The 13,813-nt window shown below is 44.6% G+C and overlaps 1 protein-coding gene across 2 annotated transcripts in view; it reads right to left on the minus strand.

Annotated features, from left to right (window-relative positions):
* LOC311588048 (neuronal acetylcholine receptor subunit alpha-7) overlaps positions 1-13,813 on the minus strand; it is a 116,992-nt gene that overhangs the window by 43,302 nt on the left and 59,877 nt on the right. The window contains exon 4 of one of the 2 annotated variants that reach the window (XM_084765486.1): positions 9,499-9,608. The exons of the other annotated variant lie outside the window; for it this stretch is intronic. Coding sequence (XP_084621612.1) covers positions 9,499-9,608 — 110 coding nt within the window. The remainder of the gene's footprint in view (positions 1-9,498; positions 9,609-13,813) is intronic. 2 annotated transcript variants of the gene reach the window in all.

A 13,813-nucleotide genomic window follows, 5' to 3' on the forward strand; every position in this document is an offset into this window, starting at 1 on the left:
CCTTTCTAAATATGAATAATAAGCATGCTAAGAAGGAGACTGTAAAAACCCTCCCATTCACAATAGACACGCACATACACACACACACACACACACACACACACACACACAGACGTGTGTGTGCACGAGAAAAGTCTAAAAGAGGGAAAATAAAATAAAAATAAATCTTTACAATAAAAGCCAAACCTTTGAAAAAGGAGAATGAAGGAGAAAGTAGAAGGTGGAAAGATATCCCTTGCTTATATACGAGTAGACTTAACTTTGTAAAAATGACCATTCTGAAAAATATTTTTATAGAGTCAATGAAATTCCCAATGACATTCATCACAGGGATTAAAAATACACTAAAATACATATATTCATATGAAGCCTTTATTAGATTGAGACACGTTCTTTGCAGTCTTACATGCTCTGTGACTTTTATCATGAAGCCATCCTAAAATTCATAAGGAAACACAAGGAACCTGGGAAAACCAAAGCAATCCTGAGCAGAAAAAAAATGATGAGAGGTTAGCCATGCCAGATTTCAAGTAATATTTCAGAGCTATTGACATCCAAACAGTACGGTACTGGTGCAGAAACAGACTTGCAGACCAATAAAACAAAATAGAAGCCCTAAGTATGAGTACACCTAACTTTAGGCATCTGGTATTTGACAGAGATGACAAAAACACATCTTCAACAAGCTGTGCCGGAAAAACTAGGTATCTACATGTAGAAGAATGAAATTAGACACATACCTGTCACCCTACACAAAAACAACAAAAACATCAAAGACCTCAGTGTGAAACCGGAAATGTGGAAACTGCTAGAAGAAAACATAGACAGTATCCTACGTGACATAGGTGTAGGAAAGGGAAAACAAAACAGTCATAGGGAAATTACAGGCCCAACTCCCTTTCTCTTGATAAGAACCCACTCAGCAAGCACCGGCGACTCCTGGAGTGCCTCTGCACGGAAATGAGGCATCTCAGTACCTTAGCCCTGCAGCCAGTGATCTTTACCCACCCTAGAAATCCCTAGCCCCTCCCCAAAGTTCTAGGTAACCCGCATTCGCTCAGAATAAAACTGATCTGCCTCCCCAGAGGGCGATCCCGTAAGTCACCTTTTCTGTTAGTGTTCACGGGTCACTAAATCCCCAGTTCATCCTTCCACTCCTTTGTCCCTGGGACTAGTAGCCAACAACGCCCAGAACACGAGACAGCCACAAGGAGAAGTGGAAATGTGTATAAACTCCCACAGGCAAATGTCTGCTGATCTTGGCCTTTCCTAGGCTACTCAGCCCTCGCTTCTCGGGCAGCTTATGATATTAATAAGATTTCCCATTGGATTCCTTTCTAACGTTTATCATACAGACTTCACAACCCCACTTCTGTGTCCAAAGCTCACCTGCAAAAGCTGCCCAGTTGGGCAAGACTATTTGTGTCCTCTGGGGTACAGCGGCATAGAGAGGATTCCATGTACTGGCCTGACACCACACCCAAGACAGCCTCCTCTTGGTCATCAAGGGTGCAAAGGAATCTCGAGAAAACACCAGCAGTGGTTTCCTCTCTGCTGGAAATTCTGCTCAAACTCTCACAAGGTAACAGGAAAGTTTCACCCCAAGTTCTATCACAGGAATGCCCCTGCAGTAGTTCACTAGGAATTGGGTCAAAAACAAGGTGGGCATCCGATACTGAGCAAGAGTCACCATGAAGTGGCAGTTGTGGAAATCCCATGGCAGCTGAGGAGCAGACAAGATCCCCTTCCCTAGACAGAGAAGAATGCTGAGGCAGGCGGTGGCGGCAGCGTGGACGTTTCACAGCAGCTCAGGAAGAGAGAATCATTCCTCTGCTAGAATGAGGGGAAGGCTGAGGCAGGCAGAACTGTAGGAAGGTGTGCTAGTACTGACAGCTCAGAGGGAGGAAAGAGTGCACATTCCCCTTTTACTTTCAATTTTGACTTAATGCATCAAAGCCATGCACATTTATGGGCAACCATATAATATGATTATACTTATATGCATTATATTTTAAAATCAGAGTAAGCATTGTTATCATCTCAACATTCTTAAACTTGTGGGGTAAAAAAAAACTGTCATACTTTCTTACACCTTTCCTGAAATGTGCAGCCACGCCCCCCCCCCCCCCCCCCCGCTATAGTTTGAATATCAATACCCAGCTCCCCAATTCCATTAGGTAAAGTCTTTGTGGTATTACTGGAAGGAGGTGGACATTTTAAAGAGGTAGGTCCTAGTACAAGGGTAGTGGTTCTGTGTCCTGCTCTTATGGAGAACTGTGAGAGCCCAGCACGTCTGTGTTCCTCACCATGGTATCACCATGATGTGTGCTGCCATAGGCCCAATGCAATGAGGCCATGGACCGAAACCAAGAACTCCGTGAGCCCAAATAAACCTGTCCTTTTTTAAACGTTGTGTGGATATATTCGTGGTGGTTTGAATGAGAATGGCTCCCATCAGCTCATATATTTGAATCCCTGGTTGGTGGGTCTGTCTGAGAAGGATTAAGAGGTACGATGGCCTTGTTAGAGAAGGTATGTTTGAAGTTTCATATTAAAAAAAAAGCCATTCCCAGTTTGTTCTTTTTTTCTGCCTTGTGGTTATGTCTCAAAATGTGAATTCTCAGAGATTGCTCAACACCATGCCTGATGGCCTGTTGCCATGCTTCCCGCACATGAAGCGTGAACTCTGACCCTCTGCAATTGTGAGACAGATAAACATTTGTCTTCTGTAGGTTGCCTTGTTCATGGTGACTTATCGCAGCAATAGAAAAGTAACTCAGCAATATGTTACAATGGCAAAACAATAAACAGATATATTATTATAATCAATACTCACCCTATTATGCAACTTAACTTATACAAGTTAAAACCCAGGAGTTCTAAAACCTTACATGCATTAAAACATGCACTTTACAGATAGGACTGGAGGCATGAAAAGTAGTTAGCTGTCTGACCTGAGGCAAGGGGCCAAGCATCTCCACATACCACTTTCTGCCCTTAAGAACTGTGGATGAACATGCCAACCACATAGTCTAGGAATGAAAAAAGCCCTGGCACCAGGCAAATGCCTAGTAGACAGGACTTGGTTCCAATGTGTTTAGGTAAGAGGTCAAGACAGGAATTGAGCTTAGCTGACACCACAGGAACTTTTTCAGAAGGTACAAACTGGGGAAGGCAGTGCACCTAAAAGCCAGCTGGTGACAGCTACTCTGGTGTTCACAGTAGCTTCCAGGCAGTCTGGCTGGGCTCAGAGAGGCACGGGGCAATGCCACTAACACGCCACCTTCCTTTTCTCCAAGTTGCTAAGAGGCTAGAGAAAACAACAGAAGTTACACAGGCTCAGGGCCATGAGCAGGGCATGGCATGTGCACAGTGCAGAAGAAGACAGAGTAACTTCTGGGCAAGGTCACCTGATGGCTACGAGCTGGGAGCAAGATAGGAAGGAACTATGAAAAATCACTTGTGAATTATTCAGAGCAAGAGAGAAATGGAACAGAAATTTCATAAAAAGATCATCCTCTTCCATTCCACTCACATAGTCAGGCCCCGGACCCTGGGTCCTCATTCTCCATCCCATCCTTAACCCTCTCCTGTCACTGATACTATGCTAGCACCCAGTTCTTTTAGCCACACAGGTCTCTTCTATTCCTATAATAGATCCAGGGACATGTTCTTGTCTCAGGGTCATAAAAATAGATGCTTTTTTTTAAAAAAATGATGATACCTGCACAAATATAAATGGGACATTTGTCAAAGATGACATTTAAGTCATTCATTGACAAGGAAATAGAAAGGAAAGGCATAGAAAAAAAAATTCTGAGATGCATCCAAAAAGGAGACACATGCGCAGCCAACCCGCAAGGCTCACATGACCTGCGAAGAGAGGAACTCACCCACCTACCCACCAGACACAATGCATATGCTTTCCCATGGACTACACTCGCTTGCTTTGCTATCAGGTTTTCCAGAATCTCCAGAGTTGACACTATTCAGGCAGCAACAGGCAGTCCACCGCAGGAGCAGACAGCCAGCTGTTGCAGGGAGCATGCCAAGCTGAGCTGTCAGTGGACCCTGGGTATCTCAGCCTCCATTGTCCACCTCATCTCTCACAAGCACGACGGACAGGCCTTTGCCCTGCTGCTCTCTTTCCGCTTTCCTTGACACTGCAGGACATGTTACTCTGTGAAAGTCTCCCCCTGCCTCTGACTTCAGTCCCACTGTTCCCTTCCCTGCTGTTTTTTTTTTTTTCTGGGAGTAGCTACAGTCTGTCACATGCTCTCCACTTTGCTCTATGAGACAGGACCTTGATCTTGTTTGACAAGGCTGCATCCTCAGTACATCATACAATGTGTAATGGGAGTGTGGGGCCTTCATTCAATATTGGCTGAATGAGTCAACAAATGAAAAACAAACAGTACCAGCATCCGGGGGAAGCCGGGATGGGCCTTTTGGAAGATGAGCCTGGAAGTGCAAACATAGATAGGCTAGCTCCTCTCATTTCTGTAAAAAACATGCCACTGCTCCCCACCCACACATCTTAGAAAGATCACCTTCCATTAGATGGAAATATTTGACAATGCAGATACTCCAAATACCACAGGTGTTTATGACTCCTCTCCAGGAGATTTCTGCTACATCCTAGAACTCTCCTGGTAGTTGCTGAGACATACCCTTGCGCCTCCCAGGGCCCAGGCTTGAGGGCAGGGTTTTGTTAACTGTTGGGGCCAATCTCAGTTGTGGTTCCAGATACCATGACTGAAGAGGTGTTAACTCTCATAACATTACGTGGTCCTTCCTTGAGATCCCATTTCACTTATGAGCCCATGTGGAACCTCTGTGAATACTCTCCAGCCCATGGTAGAACAGGCGCCTCCTACTGAGATACAGACCTGGCCTTCCAGTTCTCTGCTACCTCCCTTCTGCTTTGCCTACCTGAGAACGCCTAGCCTTCGCACATCCTGAGAAGCCTCCTTCCCACTCACAATGTTTCACTCGGCAGCTGTGCTCCCCACTGGAAGCCAAGTTTGAGTCCATAACTACCCTGGGGGAGCGCGAGGGGGGACTGGACCTTGAGGGTAGAGTTTGGAAAGCAACATTGACAATTACATTTTCTATGTCCAAGGTCATGACAGCTGCCTCTCCAGAGGCTTTTTGGTCCAGGGCACTAGCAGCTTTGTACGAATCTTAGCCCTAGTTTTCCCAGAACAAGGTGAGATGGCCTCACGGCACTTTCTAGTGGGCATGGCCCAGCTGCCGCAGGGCTGTTGGCTTTTCACCACCCTTTCCCTTCACACTTGTTCTCCTACCCAGTGCTCCTTGGCATCACTTCCCAAATAAACCACATGCACTGACGTTGCAATCTTGAGTTCATTCTAGAAGGACCTAAGACTCTTGACAGGGGGAAAGGATCTGTTCCAATAATGTGCCACTCATCAGCACTATAAGAAGCTATAACTGGTTGGAGCACACAGGCATCTCCATAAGCTTTCCATCAACCAAGAGGTCCCAGGGGACGGGCAGAAGGATACTTGCCTACAGATGTGAAAACATAGCTCTGTAAAGTCTCTGAAAGAGATGTCAAAGCACCAGGGCTGCTCTCAAATTCAGAGCTATCAAACACATCTTTAAATTCATTCATTAAAAGTTTCCCATTACTTCCAGCCAATGGACAGGACATTCTCCACAGTTGAGTGGAGAGTGGGGACTGATTTTCATACAAACTCTGGTGCCCTATATTTGACCACGTCCCCTGGATGGGGAGGCCTGGTGGCACTCAGAGGAAGGATAGCAGGCTACCAAGAAGAGACTTGATACCCTATGAGCATATACAGGGGAGGAAAGTCCCCCTCAGTCACAGTCATAGGGGAGGAGAGTAGGGGGAAAGCGGGAGGGAGGGAGGATTGGGAGGATACAAGGGATGGGATAACTACTGAGATGTAATATGAATGAATTAATAAAAAAATAAAAAATAATTAGAAAAAAGTTTCCCATTATTAAAATTTTCTCTTAATAGGTAAATTTTTAGAAAACGATTCCTAGGAAGGCTGAGAGTTGTTTGTGGTGCATGGGGCAAGGGCCACCTCTACACCACAATACAGAATTCTTTTGTGTGAGGTGACTACTGACACCAGAAAAGCATTTAACTCCATCCAAAAAGGGGGAACTGTGACAAGCCATCTGTAATTGCTACTGATTTTGAGCTAGACTACTCAGAAAAATCCTTGAGCTGACAGCTCCAAGGGAAGCACAATAAAGTGATGGAGAAACTACTGGAATCAGCATCAGGCCGAGAGCTCTTACTGATGCCCATCCTCTCCTTGCAGCAGTCCAGCAGGCTGGCAACACATCACTGGTTCCCCATTCATCAAAAAAAAAAAAAAAGCATCAGCCCATTGTAGAAGTGGTGCAGAGACAGCTCTTTTGCAGTGACCCAGCCCCCTTAAGGATGGAGACATGTGTTAGAATTCAAAACCATAGTGTTACACACATGGACTCAGGCACCACACTGGAACAAGAAGTTTCTTATGGTTGCAAAATATCTCCAGGTGCCCCAACGTTAGTTCCAAGAATGATGGCATCTTAGCCTCTCTCTTTGGGAACAGCCCCTACACCTTCATCCATGCGTGAATGGACCACAGTATGTCTATGGGCAGAATGCAGTATTCTGAAAACAAAAGTATCAAATTTACACCTCTCAAAATCCCCCAGTATAGAATACCAAAAGGCCAACGTTTTGCCGAATACACACCTGTGTTTGCTATCTCTGGTGTTGAGTTTTCAACTCTTTCATTTATTTCTCGGTTGCTAATGTGACATCTTTCGTTTATTTTATTTATCTTTTGCTCTTCTTTTTTATAGCGCGCATATGTATGCATGTATTGAGGGTAGCACACGTGCCACACTACACACGTGAAGCTAAAAGGGACAATTCATGGAGAACAGTCAAGGGAAGTGAAATCAGTCCACTTCTCTTGAACACGCAGGAGGAGAAGGCAGATGGTGAACTCAAGAGAATAGCTCCCACACACCAAAAAAGGAAAATGGATAAAACTCTGCAGGGGTTTTTGTTTGTTTGTTTTTGTTTCTTGATTTGTTTTGTTTTTTTTTTAATATCTGGGGGCAAGTAATCAGAATAGGCAGAGGCTCTGAGTGGAGCGAATGGCTATTACGGAACTTCTTGGTTCAATCTTAGATGCACGGCAGGACTTCTTCTAAGAGCACTCCCAGCCACCAACCTGGGGGCACCTAGACCCGTGAAAGAGGACAGAGGAATAAAACCAAGGTGGTGTGATCCTCATCCCACACTTAGCCCTGAGCCACAGCTGTCATCCCTTGCCAGCTGCCCAAGCTAGTTAGTGTGTGTCTCTCATCCCCAGTAACTGCAGTATACCAATGCCACATGGAGCAGACTTCCAAGCAGGCAGGTCTGGTCAGGCCAAAACATCCAAAAGAAGAATAGAGTAAGAGTCTGAGATGCTAAAGCCACTCAGTTAGAGGTAGTTTGCTTACAGCAATAGAAAAATGACCCAAGTCTATAACTGGCTTTAATACAAGTCTGTGTGGCCCGTGCACTTTACGTTCTGTTTGTGTGTGTGTGTGTGTGAAAGCCAAAGAGCTAGCAGCTGATGTGCATCACAGAACTTGCATGTCCCACTGAATTAGCTATCTTTGTGTTGGAATCTGACAAAGGATCTGAAGCAACTTGAGGAAGGAGCTCTTTCTTTTGGCTCACTGTCCCAGAAGGTTCAGTTCATGGCTGTTTGGGCCCAAGAGACTGTGTACAAAACATCATGGCTTCAGGAGCTTCTGGAAGAGCACAGCTTTTCATGTTTTCAGGGGACCAGTAAGCAAAGACAGTGAGTAGGAAGTGACAAGAGACACTATACCCCGAAGGACCACCCCACCCCCAACCAGTGACATATTTCTTCCATCTAGGCCAACCCTCCAGTTTCCAGAAGTTCCCATAACAGCACCACCAGCTGTAGCTGAAGCTTTCAAAATAGGAGCCGGTGTTAGACATGTCAGATTCAAACATGAACATTAATTGCTTAGCAAAACTAAAACAATAATTGAGGTGCCCCCCCCCCCCCCGAGCTCCATGAGGGACACTCTGATGATATGATCAACCTACATAAAGAGAAAATAACAGGGAAGCTGCTGAAGTGTATCAGACAGGCAGGAGCCTTGATTATGGTTTCTGCTCTGCAGGGGACACATTCCTAGAGCCTGGTGCCATACGTCTGGTGGAAGCTGCTCTATCTATGATCCTTGCAATTAATTATATGGGCTAATTACTAACTCTCTATTAGCCCGAAGTTTGGGATCATCAAACACTTCATGTTTCAGAGTTAGCAGTCTTACACACAGCCATAAAACCATCTCTCATTGCCTCATTATTGAAATTCTACTACATTACAAACATCTTCATACTTTCAGATAAAACTCATCAGGAACTATGAAACACAGTTTTAATGGTAGATGGCATGGTCCTCCTCTCATCTATAAGCACACAATGGCCACTGAATAGTGGCTGTAACAGTAACTTTTTTTTCCCCCCGCCTGTTACAATGGTTGTCTCAGAGGTTTACTGCCACCTTCTGCTAACCTAGGCCTAGTCCTGGAAGTTTCTCACTGCCATACAATCTAAGCTAGGCCTAGAATGTTTTCAGCCTCTGAGACTTGCTGCTTAATAAGCTCACCCTTTCTTGTTCTTTCTGAGCTCTGGGCCAGCTGGTTCAACTCAGCTGTTCTGGCTCAAACTCTTCTCCCAGCTGACTTACACAGTCTGGCTTCTCTCTCAGCCCTTGAGTTGTTCTGCTTGGCCTCCAACTAACTCTAGCAATTTTCTCTAATCTCTTAGCTCCTTCTCATTCTCTGGCTCCTTCAGTTTTCACCTGAGTTCTCTCTCTCTTTCTCTCCAAACTGTCTCTCTATTACTGTCCTGGTAAAACTGCACATCCCACCCCACCCCCTCACCCCTGCATTGCCCATTAAGTAGCTTTCCTTTCCTCTCTCTTCTCTTCTGAGAGAAGGATGTTCTATAGGAACTCAGTCAAGATGCAATAAATACCCAGTGCACAATGGAGAACAGGTCAGATGAGAACCTAGGCCTAAACTGTAGTCCTCAGGACACATGCCCTATGGCACCTTCTGCTGTAGACTATAATGGCCACCATTCAGAGGCAGCAAAGGTACTGCCTTAAGAATGTTTTATGTTCGTATAAATGCAAAATAGTCTTATGTAGCTGTAGTGCAGCCCCTTGGGAAGGCCACCTCTTGGCAGCAGGTGGGACAACCTGAACTTACATGCAAATACAGAAATACCAGCAGAGGGACAGAGCAGCCTCCCACACACCTGCCCATTTGGAAAGGCTACCAGGAAGCAATGGCTCCAAGTTAAAGATAACACCGACAGCTTTCATTGTAAAATACTCAAATATGCTTTATCGCTACATGCATGCAAGGGAAGATCATTTTCCATCTGTCAGGTGTGCTTACCTGTTATAGAGGAGAATGTCTGGTTTCCAAATCTGCCCATCTGGGAAGCGAACACTCTTTACTCCGGGGTACTCGGACATGTTCCACTGCAAATAGTGATCTGTCCAAGACTGACAAAGACAGACTATTAGCAGCATTTCCTTCCCTAGCCTGCTTCTATTTCTCGTAAGAAAGTATTAGGGATGTTCGAAGCCAGAAAGAATTCAGACATTATTCTATAACTGAATTGCTACTTCTAAAGTGTAAGGAAATTGGGAATTAAATAATCCCTTCTAAAACGATCCAGAATAGCATAAAAAATCACATTTGGGGACCTGCTGTCACCGTGACCACATTCGCATGATGGCATTAAAGCCAATTCCAACTCACTTGCACAGCCCTAGCCTTAGGCATCTCCTCCCTCAATGGACTAGTTACTTCTAGTCAAATGAATAATGATTCTGCTTTCCAACTTTTTCCTGAAAGGGCATTTTGAAAAAAAAAGTAAATACATTCATTTATTGCAACTGGATTTAAAAAAAAAACAAACAAACTATAGAAATGCCAGCCATTTGTTTCCATAAAGCAGAAGCCCTCAGAACTTCTGGGGGCACACTTAAGTATGATTTCTGACTTTGTCTTATGGACAGTGCTTTCGATTCAACAAACTGATGTCTCAAACCCTGAGAGAACACAGACATAGGGATGAGGACTCAGGAGCACTCATGAGTAGAGCAACTCAGGGTCAGGTCCTCCAGAGTGATCTCCATCCCCAGGAAGGTCTACAGCCCTTCTTCCTTCAACAGCCAGGTACCTCCAGCCATTCCCAGGGCCCAAACTGCAGAGATATCACCAGAAAGTAGATCTCTTACTGACAGTCAACAAGCCTTTCCCCATTCGATCTCAGGGCTGGCAGCAAAGGGCCCCCCAACTCTAATGTGTCCCCGCTGACGACGTTTGTGTGGCAAGGTTCAGACTTTCAAGGATTTAGGAAGGTTTGGGGTGCTCTACCTCCATCTAGAACCAGAGTGCCCCTCTCATACTCAAATATATTCTCATTCTCATTCCTTGAAACTCATCCACATACTTATGCTAAAAATACATATAAACTTCAGTATACATATACATATAAACATATACAACTTCAGTTGTATAGAAATCTTCATTTGATTTGAAACCATATGTGTTCGGTCTGAAGTTATAAAACAATATTCAAGGGGAAGAAACTGAATTGTCAGAGCTATTGGACTTGGAATATACGGATGAGTGTTGTGGGTCTAGAACTACTGGTTCTGGCATTGAAGATACATGGCTAGGTCTCAAGGTCCTCTGGAGGACCCACGGTGTTCTAAGTCAACTTCAGAACCAGAGTAAGCTAAAGTCAGAGACCAGGGACTATTCACAACTAGGGACCTCAGCAAACAACGATGTTAAATTAGCTCAGCACCCAGCATCATCACTGGAACACTAACACCTGTCCCACAGGGTTCACAGGTGATGAGATCTATAGGGAGTCGGACACCGAGATGTTCTGGCTCATTCAAGTGGTTTGCTGGCAGCTCCCAGGTACCAGCCAAACCATGTTTGTAACAGCCTACTCCATCTGGATGTACTTGGCTCTATTTTCCCTTTCATTTCTCTCCTCTGCTTTGTTATCAAAACTCTTTCCTCTTTTACTTAACCCTGAGATGCTGCTCGGAATTAGTCACAGTGGTCATTTTGTGCCCATAGGGGCTAAGGGTCCATGAATGACCATTGAAAGTATGCTAGCACAACAGACAAGACCTATCTCCTAATCCTGATGGCATGACAGCCAGAGGAGTGGGGAAGTCAGAGAATGCAACCTCCTAGTTGTTCAAACTTAAGACCATTTAGTGGTACCAAGTCAGAACTTCCTCACTCCTCCCTTCTTTCCCAACATCCCCTGGCTTCTGAGAGCATGGCTATGCGTTCTCCATCACTCCATCACTGCTATTTTGCCTGTTCAACACTGTATGTGTTGTCTCCCAGCTCACGACAATCCAAGCTTGTCCATGTGATGACAGAGAAGGAAGCTTGACAGCTCCATATTTACACTGCTCACCAAGTCAAGACTCAATTGTATCATCAGGCATCAAGTCAATTGAACCTCTAGGTTGTCTCAGGGATGGTTCTTGAAAAGCAATTTCTCTGTACTACAAGCCTTCAGGCATAACAAAACAGAATGGACGCAGTCTCTGATGTCATAACCATCCTGACCTACCAAGCAGTGGGGAGGATCGGCTGCAAGAATCTTTGGAACCAGACAGACCTGGCCTGTAAGAGATTTGCTGTGAGAATGCAGGAGGCTGAATTATCTTTTTGGAGCTACAATTTCCTGTGTGTACACATGCCCTTAGGATGAAATATGGGTAAAAAGAGACCATGTCTGCAGCAGCAGGGCAAAAACCATGTGATCCTTGTAGGCAAGCAACAAATGGTGCCCGTAGAAAACAATGCTTTTCACTTTACATAGCACTACATGGCATGGGACTACTGTATCCCCAACATCTGAGATACAAACAATGATGTGAAAAGCATGGGGGAGGCAACAGGAGGTGCTAACACAGCATGGGAGCCTATTGGCGACTTCCTAAGAAAAGAATGTGAAATCAGGTCCTTGTAGTCAGGTTTTAGAAGGAATGGATGCGTGCTCTCAAAGCATTTTCTGTCACTTGGACCATGGGTCTGTGGGGATGGCAGCCTAAGGCATATCTCTCCGTGGATGGCACCTGGCAACCTTCCAACACGGCAGCCCTTGAGGAACCACGTGAATGAACCAGACAGCAAGGCAGCCCTAGAATGAAGAGTGTACAGGTTGTGGGGTGACAGAGGGAAAGAGGGGGTGGCAGTGCAGAATGTACCACTGTGCAGACCGTTATACGGTTCTGACACCTGTGACCTCTATGAACATGTCTTGACTTCACGGGGGAACTTTTATTTAAATGTGTGTCTACACAGGGCATGAAAACAGGGCTGGACAGAGTCAGGCAGACGAAATAACTCTCTCTTCCAGTTCTTGGTCAAGGGAGTCCAAGAAATGCCCAAAACAATAAAGATTATTGATGATGCTCTTGGTTGCCTCCCAGAACTTGAAGGTAAAATACATTTCTGAAGATACTACACACTTTGGTTGGACACGGGACTTTGAGGAATCAAGCTAGAACCAACCTGGAAGCCTCCTCTTCGATGACTAGCTCCCACAGTAAGTGATGGGGCTATGCACGCTGCCAAGGAAGGGAAACCATCTGTAGACCTATCCAGCCTTGGAACCACAAAAATAACCAGCAAGGCAAGACAGCCTCAATGGTAAGACAGTGGTACTCATATATTGGGAGTAACTAAGAGCTCTATAATTAGACTAGGGGTCCCTTCAATAGGAGGAAATTCATGCCGAGTAATGTAAACCTAGCCAGCTATCTAACAGCTAGTGAAGTCATGGGCCCTAAAGAAGAACCTGTGACTGCCACTTGTCTAAACTGGTATACTTTCTAATTGCATTATAAAGACTTTCATTATACACACAGATAAGTGATAAGTGTGTAGCTCTCAACCCTCATCAAATAAGCATCTTTATGAAGCAGGCAGAGACCATCACAGAGACCCACAACTAGCTGTAATGCAGAAAACAACTGGTGGTGGAGTTCCTAACCCCCATCTGAGGCACCTACAAAACAATCCCTATACCTAAGGCTCAGAGAACATCACAGAAAATGGAGCAGAGACGTTTAACACCATTCACTGCCATGCCAATATGGACAGAGAAAATATCACAAAGCTCCATTCTGCTGAGAGAGAGAAAATTAGTCTTCTCCAGGGACCAGCACCCTGATAGGTTATCAAATATCCAGTGGTCAGCCCTAAACACACACACACACACACACACACACACACACACACACACACACACACATACACACACACACACACACACACACACACACATATATATATAAGCAACAATAAATGGATCCAGTAAGGTACATTTGTGTTTCCTCCCCCCCTCTGTATTTGTAATAATTAAAGTATAAGAGGACCATAATTTAATGAAGAGTGGGTGAAGACACAGAAGTTGGAGGAGGGAAGGTTGGAAATTATATAAATATACAATATGAATGTATGAAATTCTAAAAATAATTATTTAGAAAGAAAAGAGTGTTTTCTTTCAAAATGTATTGCAATGTAATAAGAAATTTTTGGTTTTCTACATATAGAGTTCCTTAAACTAATGTGACTTACTGAGTGGCAGGAATATCTTTTACTAAAACCATCCTTTGGACCACATCTGACTTTAAGCTAACGTAGCAACTTTGGCGTT

Source organism: Acomys minous (assembly GCF_964271855.1).
Source record: "Acomys minous genome assembly, chromosome: 2".
Lineage (NCBI taxonomy): Eukaryota > Metazoa > Chordata > Mammalia > Rodentia > Muridae > Acomys > Acomys minous.